The sequence below is a fragment of the Ammospiza caudacuta genome, chromosome 9, assembly GCF_027887145.1.
Source record: "Ammospiza caudacuta isolate bAmmCau1 chromosome 9, bAmmCau1.pri, whole genome shotgun sequence".
Classification (NCBI taxonomy): domain Eukaryota; kingdom Metazoa; phylum Chordata; class Aves; order Passeriformes; family Passerellidae; genus Ammospiza; species Ammospiza caudacuta.
In genome coordinates, this window is record NC_080601.1 from 36,583,492 (window position 1) to 36,595,816 (window position 12,325).

Below are 12,325 nucleotides of genomic sequence, written 5' to 3' on the forward strand. Positions count from 1 at the left end.
CTTTATGGTGGTCACAGGATCAGCTGGGTTATATTTGTTCCAGACCATGATCAGACAACAGGGCAAACCTCTTTCCACTGACATCAACATAAATTGTGCTATTGAATGGATTTAATACGTAGAAGTTATAAGTAATTCTTTAACTTTCATTTTATTGAACCTGCTGCTTCCTGCCTTAGGCTTGTACTTGATCTTTGGTGTCCATATAATTCTCATTTAGTGCAGATATAGAGGTAAGCTGGGACTAAGCGGTGCCAAATTTTGGGGGAATTTAATTTAACTCTTGGGTAACACCTGAGGGAAGCTTGGCAGCAGCACATTTCTCATGAAGGGAAACACGAGTGCTCCCCTGGCCTCCCTCAGAACAGAAACAAACACATCTCAGCTTTGAACCCTGAGGCCCAGAAAGGACAGACTGCAGCAATAACTCATTTATTAACTAACTACAGGTTTAAATTAACATCAGCATCCTGCTTTGTGTCCCCTCTCACACCCTGGACCTGCAAAGCCACCACGGTTCCACAGAAGTCATTCCTGGCTATCAGTGATGTAAATGAAAAGTCAATCAGCTTCCAGATTTACAGATTGTTCCAGCAATAGCCTCAAAAATCCCTAAAGCACCCGAGGCCTGAGCAGCTCTGGCAGTTTTGCTGCATACATTTAGGAGCACCACAAAAATAACTCACCAGCTGTATAAAAGGGTGTAATACTCATAGCTGGAAATAAATATTATTGCTTTTCACTTTCCCTGCTGTGGGAAAGCAAAGGTGACTACAGGCACAGAGGGAACACATCCAGTATTTCAGTCAATTCACTTTAATTTCCCTCATGGAAATAAAGGTGTGAAATCAAAGAGCTCCCTTGTAAGTTGTCTTTGGGAAGGCTCTAAATCATTGATCCATTAGTTCAGGATAACGAGGACAAGCCTTGGCTTTGCAAACCTTTTGATGTCCTCACTCGTGGGCAGAGGGAACAAAGGCGCAGCAGCTGCCTCGTCACAGCCCCTGGGATTCTGCAGCTACAACAAAACCTGGATGAGTCTGAACACGCTGGTGATGTCCTGGGAAACCAATCCCAAGGGTGGGAACAGGACATGGAGAGGGGAGCAGACTCATTCAGGGCTCTGAGTACTTGATCTCAAAACCTGACAGCAAAATGCTCTTGCAGAAACCGGTCCTTTGCCATCCACACAACACAAGAAAATAAGGAGGAAAAGATTGAACCCTGGATCTATCTTAATCCTTAAATTTGTGCTAAAGGGCTTCCCCTTTGGCAGAGGACTAATCCTACCAAATGACAGCCAGTCAGTCATTTCACTTCTCTTTATTCCTTTTAAGTGTTAGCCCTCTGCTGTTTCTTACTTTTACACACTTTATTTTCTGTTTCCTAAAGGCTTTAAATTATTATTTTTTTAAAGCACAGTCCTGGATGTCTCCAAGACTACAGGGATTGGGAACCAGAAGTTCACTTCCATTGCTCATTCTTTGTAATCATTTATTCCACACTTAATTAGCCAGGAGATATTAGGTTTGAAAAAGATTTTGGACTTGGGTTTAGAAACCAGAAGGTTTATAATCTTTAACCCCTGTTCAACCTGGCCTTGGACACTGCCAGGGATTCAGGGGCAGCATCTCTGGGTTCCCTGTGCCAGGGCCTGACAGCTAAAAATTCGTTCCCAATCTCCCATCCAGCCCTGCCCTCTGGCACTGGGAGCCATTCCCTGTGTCCTGTCCCTCCATCCCTTGTCCCCAGTCCCTCTGCAGCTCTCCTGGAGCCCCTTCAGGCCCTGGCAGGGCTCTGAGCTCTCCCTGGAGCTGCTCCTGCCCAGGTGAGCACCCCCAGCTCTCCAGCCTGGCTCCAGAGGGGCTCCAGCCCTTGGGTGTATCCATGCCCTGCTGGACTCTCTCCAGCAGCTCCAAATCCTTTTGATGTCGGATCCCAGGGCTGGAGGCAGCTCAGCAGGTGGGGCCTCACCTGAGCAGGGCAGAAGGACAGAATTCCCCTTTTCCATACTGTCTACGCTCATTCAGCTCCTGCACAGCAACCTCCAAACACGTATTGTGCTCCAGCCATCAAACATTGGCAAAACCCCCCGTGTTTTAAAGGTACGCAGCTGGGGAGCACGCAGCCAGAAACTTGGGGCAGAACACAACCAAGCACACCTGGGACACAGCCGGGAATAGGCGGGGAGGTACCCGGGACATAACCGGTGTGAAAAACGCCAATCACTTGTTTTTAAAATTTTAAAAGTTTAATAGTAATAAAATAGTTATAAAATATTAATACAATTAGAGTAATAATAATTTGGACAATTTGAATTAGGACAGTATGAGACAATAGAGGCAAAGAGTTACGAATATCCGGGTACCTTTTTCTGGGCAGCATGAGCCCGAAAAAGGACCCACGTTAACAGAGGATTAACCCTTAAAAACAATAACCTGTTGCATATTCATACATGATGCATAAATTCCATTCAAATACAGGATTCTGTCTGGTCCTCGTCAACTTTCTAACACAACACATATAATATTCATTTTAATATTTGCAAAAATCCAATCATAAAATACGCATTTTTCACAAGCGGGAATAAGCAGGGAGGTACCCGGGACTTAACCGGGTGCACCTGGGACACAGCCGGGAATAGGCAGGGAGGCACCTGGAACATAACCGGGAATAGGTGGGGAGGTACCCGGGACATAACCGGGTGCACCTGGGACTTAACCGGGCGCACTTGGGACACAGTCGGGGATAGGCGAGGAGTCACCTGGGGCTTAACCGGGTGCACCTGGAACACAACCGGGGATAAGCGGGGAGGCACCTGGGGAACAACCGGGCGCACCTGGGACACAACCGGGGAGAGGCGGGGAGTCACCTAGAACACAACCGGGCGCACCTGGGACTTAACCAGGTACACCTGCGACTTAACTGGGCGCCCTGGGACACAACCGGGAACAGGCGGAGAGGCACCACGAGTAAAACCGGGGCTAGGAGGGCGCTCCCTTTGTGTGGAGCCGCTCGGCCGCAGCCGGCCCGGCGCGGAGGGGACGCTGAGGGGCGGCGGGCCGGGCCGGGCTGGCTCCGCCCGCACCACATGACTTCGCCGTCGGGAGAAACTTTTCCCGTCCCGCGGTCGGAAAATGGCGGCGTAGGGAGCGGGGCTCTAGCATCCCGGCGGCTCCCGGCGCCATGACCCGCTGGGTGCCCACCAAAAGGGAGGAGAAGTACGGCGTAGGTGAGGACGCGCCCGCCCCGCTCCCGCCTGTTGCGCTCAGGGGCACCCCCCGGCCGCGGCCTTCCCGTCCCTGCCCGGCTCCCGCTCCGCTCCGGCCGGGATGGAGCGCGGTGTTCCCCCGAGTCCCCTCCGGTTCCTGCCTCCCCCGCCCGGCTCCCGGGAAGTTGAGGAGCTCTCTGGGAGCGCCGTGCCCCGCTGGGAGAAGTTGCGTTTCTCCCTCCGCTCCGCTGCGGTCCCGTCGCTCCCCGAGCGCTTGCGGAGCGGAGAAGCTCCGAGTTGTGTTCAGGTCGGGCTCTTTCTCCCCGCGCTCCCAGGCTGGCTTTGGGAGCCCAGCCGTGCCCCGAGTGCTGTCCCTCGGGGTTCTGCCGGAGTGTGATGCTCATACAGATCAGGGCTCTCTGGGATCCATTTCCTATCGCGCTCCTTCCGTCCGTCAGTCTCGAACAGAGGGGGATTGTTCCCAGCTGGTGGCTCGCACATCCCCGCTGGGACTAAACCGCCCAGACCCCACTGAGGTTTGGGCCGGGAGGGCCCGGAATTAATTTAAAGATGTTGCTTTTGCAGCAAAAGTTTTTATTTTGGGGTTCGGCGCAGAAAACTTTATTGGTGTGAATGAGCGTTTGTCTGGAGGAAGGAAATAATAAATCTGACTATTCAAATTGGAAACGTGAAGTTCAATGCCTCCCACAGTCCTTGGGCTGGATTGATTGTGAGGAACAACTTTTCATAGAAACGCACAGCTGAACTTCATAAACAAAGGCAGCAGGAAGAAGGGAGTTTCTGGGGCTGAGTAAAACCTGAGCGAATTGAAGGAATTAATTTTAAATTCTGTGTGCGTCTCTTTAGAAAACCATAGCTTGGCTTTTAAAAAATATTAGAAAATCTCAGTTCCAGCGTGTGGGACCTGTGGGTAATTCCAGCACTGAGGATGCAGGACAAGCACAGGGCAGCAGAAATCCAATGATGGCAGTCCCTGGTGAAGTTTCCAAATTATCTGCCTGGTGGTGTGGGATGGGTATTTCGGAATGACTGAATTGTCACGTAGTACAAGCTGATGTTACAGCCCAGTGGCACTCGAAAGCAAGTTCCTCTTCTGCAGGAACTCCGTGTCTGTGCTGTGGTGGGGGTGACTGCCCCGCCGCTTTCCAGGAATGTCTTGAAATTGAACTGAAATTGATTTGAAAGTGACATGAAAGAAAAAGTGAAATTTACCTCCTTGTTTACCATAATATACTTTAAGTGTACTTGCATCTCCGGTGTGGGGGATTGCATGTGTGGTAACAAAACTGGATTTAAATGTAATTTAAGAATAAAAAACCTCTCCCCTTTTGAGGAAGCCTGAGGGGATGTGCTTAGTTGGTATTTTGTGTGTCCACTGCTTTGCAGAGAAGTTTGTAATGCTTTTATAATAATTTATGTTTCTCTGATAGACTGTTTTGTTTTTCCTGCTAGGAGGCTGAGATCCTCACCAAACTGGAGGATTTCTCTCTGCATGATAGGGATGTGAGGGGTGAAAGTGGATGAAGTGTGGCAAGGACGTAAATCAGATTTAGAGCTAATTGAGCATTGGGTTCACTGACCTGTGCCATTCTGTTAGAGGCTGCTTTGGGAGGATTAGCTTCTTTTGGGTGTCCTCCTAAAGAAAAGAAATGTTGTCTGGTTCTATGTGTTTTATGGACCTTTATGTTGTTAGGAAAGGGCTTTGTGAGTTTTCTGATGGTTTATTTTTTGCTGCTTGTGAGAGCTGGAGATTGTGGAGAATTGATGCAACAGTTGTGTAGTCCCAAACAGAACTGGAGATGCTGCTGTTAACCTGAAAATTCAGACTTTGGAATATTTTTCTTCCTGTTTGCCATGGCCAGTCGTGGGGCTGATGTTGACTCAGTGTTGTCTGCCAGGGAGAAAATCCCTAACAGGAATGCTAATGGGACTTAGTGAAACATAGTGTACAATGCTTTGGGTGTCTCATCAACCCATGCAAATGTCTCCAGAAGGATGGGGCCATCATTCCAGTGGTGCTCTGTGGCAGGGTGAGGAGCAGTGGCCATGGACTAAGCCAGGAGAAGTTCCACCTCACCATGAGGAAGAACCTTCCATGAAGGTTGGCAGAGCTGCCCAGGGAGGGCATGGAGACATCCCAGCCCACCTGGGTGTCGTCCTGTGTCACCTGCTCCAGGTGACAGCTGGGATGGACTGGGTCATCTCCAGAGGTGCCTTCCAACCCCAAATATTCTGGGATTTCTGTGTGCAGGCTTTCCCAAGCAGAAGTATCAGGAAGGTGTGTTGTGGCTATGTTTGTGTCACAGCAGTGGGAGCTCAGAAATGTGTCTGTATATAGAGTTGTGTACGTATAAAATGCACACGCGTGCCTATGTAACACATTTATATCCCTTCTCCCCTCCTGTGTATATCCCTGTGCAGAGTTTTCTTGACCTCTCAAGACCTGCAGCTGTGCTGGCTGTGATGCAGCTTGGCACAGTGATGCCCAGAGGCCTGTAGTGACAGCTGGTAGGACCCAGGTGTGCTGAGGAGCTCTCCCGGTGGCACGGTGGGATTTGGGGATTTTGGGGATACGCTCCTGGGTGCCCTGCATGCCTGCACAGTGGATTTGCTGCCCTGGGCCTGTGTGCAGAGGCATTATCTCAGCAGGCAGTTCGGAGAGTGACTCAGCTCCGCTTCCTGAGAGCGCTCAGGGCTCGGCTGCAGCAGGAATGGGTGTGGAGCTAATGGGATCACACGGATGTTAGGGGAACATGTGGGGAGCCAGGCGGAACAGGGACAGGATCAGCTTCCTTGGAGAGGCTTTTCCCTGCTCCCAGGGCTGCAGAGCCTTGTCCTTCACCTCAATCCTGCCTTTCATCCCTCACCCGTGGGGAGGAGTGTGGCTGTGTGGAGGGGATCATGTGGCTGTGGGGCTTCCTCCACATCAGAGGCTCCCTGAGAGCTGTTTGTGTCCCCTCAGTGTCACAAAGTGGCCGTGGAGTGTGGCTGCTCAGCCTCCCGTTCCCTGCTTTTAGTGTGAGGGGAGATAGGTAATTTTGGTGGTTTTCCTTCTGCTGGGGAAAAGGGATGTAAGGAGCTGATTTGGAACCTCTGAGACAGTGCACAGTGGCTGTGGTAGCTTCCAAATGCTGAATTCTGCTCTTCTTTGCCCCTTTCCTTTGGGCTGAGAACTGCACTGAGAGCTAGAACTGGTGCTGCTGTTAAAAAATATGGTATTTAAAATGCCATTGTGTTTAAAGGTTTGTGCTCATATGGAGCAATCAGACCACTACTATGGTAGTTTAATCCTTTATTTTTAATGAATAAATGGTAAAACTGAAGATTAGTGCCACGTGCCTTTGGATGGTCAGATGTTAAAGGAGAACTTCCCAGTTACTGAGCTTGAGTCCTCATCCCTGGAGTGTCCAAGGAAGGACTGGATGTGGCACTCAGTGCTCTGGGCTGGTGACAAAGTAGGGATGGGAATTGGACTTTGACTTGATGGCCTTGGAGGTTTTTTCTAAATTCAGTGAGTTCCAGTATTTTTGTTTGTTCCTGGTGAGTTTTTGTTGTGTGTCACGACTTGGCAAATAATAACAAGCCTAATTTTAGATGGGGACATTGGCCACACTTCATGGTCAGGGTGTTTTATTGTTATCCCAGTCTCTCTGAGATTGGCATAGCTTTTCCAAAGGGGTTTATGGAAATACCTTCACAGCAGGTACACAGAAATATATGCATTTTATTATTAGAGGAGGGCTTTAAGGAGCTGGTGGACTAAGAAGTGTTACAATGATCATGACTTAAAATTTTTGCAGCTGAGTTTTGCTCTTGTAATGTTGCTTTGAAGGGGGGAATAAGAATTTGTTAAAAGGAGAGCTGGTGAAAGCACAGGAAATCCTTCAGTCAAACACTGCTGCTTCTCCTCTGCTGCTTCAGAGGGGACTGTGGTGCTTTAGGACAGATTTAAAGCTTTTATGGAACCCTGGAGTCGCAGCCCAGGCTGCGGGAGCTGTGGTGGCATTGGGGACTCTTGTTCAAGCTGATGATCGTGTGCACATTTGTGCCTTAGAGCAGGGAAGGAAACATTTGAAGGAAATTGAAAAACATGGGTGTTAGGAATGCATCTTGGTGATTTTAGTGCTGCTGTGCTGTGAGGTTTGGAACTGCCTGGCAGGACAGGTGACTGCTGTTAGTGACAGCAGGGCTGTGCTGTGACACATCCCAGCCCGTGGGGCAGAAGTGCAAGTGTAAAATGTCCATGGGAGATTTGCTGCTGCATTGATCAGAGGATTGGAGTGAGCGCATGCAGGTTCAGCTTCGTACAGCCAGCACGTGGACAACCAGGTCAGGGTTTTTGTTTCCATCCCATGGACGCCCAGAGCAGGGTTTTTTATCTGTTCCATCCCCTGCACCCCCAGATCATGGTGTTATCTGTTCTATCCCATGGACACCCAGATCAGGGTGTTATTTGTTACATACCCTGCACCCCCAGATCAGGGTGATGTTTGTTCTATCCCCTGCACACCCAGATCAGGGTTTTTTATTTGTTCCATCCCATGCACGCCCAGATCAGGGTGTTATTTGTTTTATCCTATGCACGCCCAGATCAGGGTGTTATTTGTTCCATCCCATGGACACCCAGATCAGGGTGTTATTTGTTCCATCCCCTGCACACCCAGGTTAGGGTGTTGTTTGTTCCATCCCTCTGCTGGGAGGAAGTGCTGAGAGAATTGGGATGGTTCAGCCTGGAGAAGAGAAGCTTTGGGGTGGACTTAGAGTGCCTGAAGGAACTGAAAGATGGAGAGAGACTCTCTGCAAGGGGTGGAGGGACAGGGCAAGGGGAGGTGTCTTTAAAGTGACAGAGAATGGGTTTATATGGGAATATTGGGAAGGAATTGTTGTCTGTGAGGGTGAGGAGGGGTTGGGATGGAATTCCCAGAGAAGCTGTGGCTGCCCCTGGATCCCTGCAGGTGTCCACTGGGGCTGGGAGCACCTGGGACAGTGGAAGGTGTCCCTGCCATGGCAGGGGTGGCACTGGATGCTATTTATGATGCCCTCCAACCCAAACCATTCCATGGCTCTGTTTTCCAGCACCCTTCCATTCCCTGCTTGCTGAGGGTTGCATTTCTGTGCTGGCAGCTCCTGGAGCCGAGGGCAGGGGCTGGAGATGCACCACACCTTTCCTGCAGGAGCGACCCGAGCTGGACTGCAGTGCTCAGCTCCTCCCAGCAGCCACCATTGTTCTCTGCCAATAAACACTCGTTGCAAACAGCAGATTGGAGAGGGATAACCTGACCAGATAAGTGGAAGGGAGTGTGGGCTCCTGTTTGTTTTCATCCAGGTCAGCAACAACATTACAATCTGGGATTGTTCTGAGAAATGATTCCTGATGGGATTTTCCAGGAATTATTTTTTCTCATAGGGCACAAACTGACTTCAGCAGGGGCTGCCTATGACCACAATACAGAGCTTTTTTTTAACTTTGCAAAGGAAGTTTTCAGTTGGCTTAGGGAGGTTTCAGCTGCTGATTTGACTCTTTATTCTAGAAGATAAAAGAGGATGTAGAAAAGTGATTTTTACTCTTTACCTGGTATGCAGGTATGGCAGTGACAGTAGCCAGGGGGCTGATTGAAGGTGTTTGATTTGGCATTTCCATCCCTGGCAGTGCCCAAGGCCAGGCTGGATGGGGTTGGAGCACTCTGGGACAGTGGAAGGTGTCCCTGCCATGGCAGAGGGTGCAATTGGATGAGCTTTAAGCTTTCCTTTCAACCCAAACCATTGTGGGATTGTCTGACTTCAGGTAGCACCTTGGTGGGTTTTGTAACTATCCCTTTGTTTTCTGTTGGAAATGCCTGACTTAGGTGCACTCAAACAATGCTGATTTTGGGCTCTCTGCCACACTTGGCACAGGTTTCTCTGTGTTACAAAGGCATTTTCCTTTCTGCAAAGGCAAAACTTTCAGGGAAGGGAAAAAAAATTGGAGGCAACTTAAAATCAAACCTTCTCCAGGAAGCCCCTCTGTCAGTTTGCAGCTACAGGAGTAAGGGCTGGGATAATTTTTCCTTTAAATATTGATGTTCCTGGAGTTTGTCCCATGCTGGCTGTGCAGCACATGGAGGATCCTTTGCTTTGTGTAATCCTTCAGTGTGGTCCTGCAGGGCTGCAATCCAATACCTCTTGTTAAACACCTGGGGATGTGTCCAGCTGCAGATAAATAGCTGGGGCTGGCTCCTGGTGATGAATGGAAGCTCCAACAACTGCCTCTAATCCAGTTTTCAAGTATTTATTCCACCCAAGGTGTTGGTTTTGCCTCTCCCCTTTGACTTCCTGCAAGTTCAAAACTTCCTCAAAATACTCAGTGGAGCTGCTCCTACTTATGGGTATTCTTTGGCAGGGTGGTGGACCACTGACAAGTCAGATTTTTTTCTTTTTTATTTAACTTAAAAGCATTTTTAGTTCTGTTTTCTAGCCTGTGGTGACCCCCAGGGCTGTTCTGACAATAGTAATTTTCTGAGTAAGGCTTTAATGAATTCCTTGATGAGTTATTGGAATATTTTCCTCACTTAGCTTGTAGGGGGGGAGGAATTGAAATCACACCCTGTCTAAACCAAAAAAATCTTCAATAAGAGAGAATTCTTGTAATTCTGAAATTTTCTCTCCCTTTTCAGACTGTGGCTGTGCAAACATTTATATATTTATAGAATTATCTACCCATGTTTATGTAATTTGTGCATTAAATCTGATTTCTGATGTAAAGATTTGTAATACAAGAAGCTGCAGTTGCTGCATTTCGGTTCCATCAGCAGAAAGATGAAATATCTCTGGAAATAGTTTTCTGCTCCCTATAGCTTTGTAACTAAACTGAAATAGTTGCATTGAGAACTATTATGTGCAATCATGTACCCTCTATGTAACAAAACAAACAGATGGGTGGAGAACTGCAGCAACCACTGGCTGCCATACATGAATTTGGGTTTTTTTTTGTATTTTTTTAGCACTGCTGCTTTATTTCGAGTGCTGCTTATATTATTTCAGCACAGCCCTTTTTAGAACATGTTTGCTGAGGGTTTTGGTGGCTGATTTTGCCTTGAGGGTGTTGGAGTAGCAAAATGTCTTTGTGTTCCCCCAGTAGAAAATACCAACAAGTGAGTGGAACAGGATTTGCTGTGTAATTTCTGAATGGGAAGGGCAGCAAAATTGTACATAATCAATGTTTGTGCTCGTAGGCACTTGGGTTTTTGAGGCACTCTGTTTGTACATCTCTGCTCTTGCAGTGGCTGTGCCACTTTTATGGATGTGCTGCAGAAATTATTGAATATTGGGGTGGGAAACCTGCTGGAGCAGCTGCCTGGCTGGGCAGGCCTGGGGGTTTTGGGAAAATCTCATTTTCCCTGAGGAGTCCCAGGTGGGGAGGGCAGCAGGAATTGTCTCCCTTGAGGAGGAACCTCCTGGCCTGGCCTGGGGGGTTCCTGGCTGGTTCTGGCAGAGCCTCCTGGAGAATTTGGGACATTTGGCAGTGCAGGGTGGGCACTTGGGACTGGAGAGAGCAAACAGCTAATGTTGATTTTTTTTTCTTTTTGTTTGTGTTGGGATTGACAGTGAGATGGTATTTTGTGTTTGGATTTGGATGTTTATTATTTCTTATTTATATTACAGTTCTATAAGTTGTGGATATTACAGTATTTTACTAAGAAAAAATATTTTGTATCTATTTTTATAAGTTTTTTTAAGGAATAGCTAATTAAGAAGTGACACGTAAATAATTTATTTTTAACTTAATAACTAATGACTTATGTTCTGTAATTGTCGCAGACATTTCTCCACAGAAATCCTTCCTTTTGGATTTCTGTGTCTTCGGGAGGCCAGAGGCCTCTGAAGACAAGGTAAACAATTGTTATCAGCTGCCGTGGAATGCAATAGGATTCACCTTGATTGGCTCATTTTCTATGTTTATAATTAAGGGCCAATCACCAGGGCAAGCTGGGGGACTGAGTCCCTGGACACAACTTTGTTGTGGGTTCTTTTCTATCTCTTCTTAGCTTAGCTAGCAGCTCTGCAAACCTCTCTCTATATTCTATTAGTATAGTAATAATGTATTATATATCATATATTAATAAATAAGCCTTCTGATCAAGATACAAGATTCACCGTCTCTCTCTCACCAGCAGCGGCCCACACAGGACGCTGTAATATGTAATGTGGACTTTTTTTGTTTAATTACAAAATACTGTTTAAACTTGTGAAGAAGTTCCTGCTTTACACTTTATGGCAGTGACAGTAGTCAGGGGGCTGAGTGAAGGTGTTTGATTTGGTATTTCCATCCCTGGAGGTGTCCAGGGCCAGGTTGGATGAGGTTGGAGCACCCTGGGCTAGTGGAAGGTGTCCCTGCCACGGCAGAGGGTGCAATGGAATGAGCTTTAAAGTTACTGCTTTAAAACTTTTATTTTAGTTTTATGTATATTACTATGTTTTAAAACTTTAAGCTTTTTACTATGTGAGATACACACTTCTATTCAAACTATCCCTTATAGTTTTATTGTTATTAATTAATTTTGGAAGCTTTTTTTACAGTTTTAGTTGAAATGTGGTGTTTTCTTGGAGTCCGTGCCTTTCAACACAGAAAGTCTGAAATTCTCAGCCTCCAGGGTTCCAGCCCAGGTATCTGGAATACCTGAGAGGCTCTTGAGGCACACAGATGGATTCTGCAAGTGCAGCCCGAGGTGTTTGTGTTTGCTCTGCCTTCCTCCTCCTGCTTATCCAAACAAAGCACGGAAGTGCCGGCGTCACCGGCTGGGGGCTGGATGGAATAAAACGCAAAATAACATCTGTGGAGGGCCAGGGCCCAGGGTCCTGGGAGGGCAGGAGCAGATGGGGCCACACTGTACCCAGAAACCTTCAGCTGGCCTCTGTTATGGGGGGTTTTCCCCATTTTTATGCAGAGAATAAAAAGGAAAAACCAGAATTTGGAACAGCGCTTGAGTGTACGAGAAGGATGAGGAGAAGATGAGGCTGCACCATACCCAAAAACCTTCAGCTAGGCTGTGTTAAGGGGGTTTTCCCCATTTTCATACATGGAATGAAAAGGAAAAATCAGAACTTGGAACAGGG

At 47.7% G+C, this 12,325-nt stretch overlaps 1 protein-coding gene across 4 annotated transcripts in view; it reads left to right on the forward strand.

Moving 5' to 3' along the window:
• The first annotated feature begins 2,974 nt into the window (after positions 1 to 2,974).
• Positions 2,975 to 12,325, forward strand: part of DOCK1 (dedicator of cytokinesis 1) — a 278,248-nt gene continuing 268,897 nt past the window's right edge. For all 4 annotated transcript variants that reach the window (XM_058810726.1, XM_058810728.1, XM_058810727.1 and 1 more), the window contains exon 1: positions 2,975 to 3,232. In XM_058810726.1, the coding sequence (XP_058666709.1) occupies positions 3,187 to 3,232 (46 nt within the window). In that variant the 5' untranslated portion in view covers positions 2,975 to 3,186. The remainder of the gene's footprint in view (positions 3,233 to 12,325) is intronic.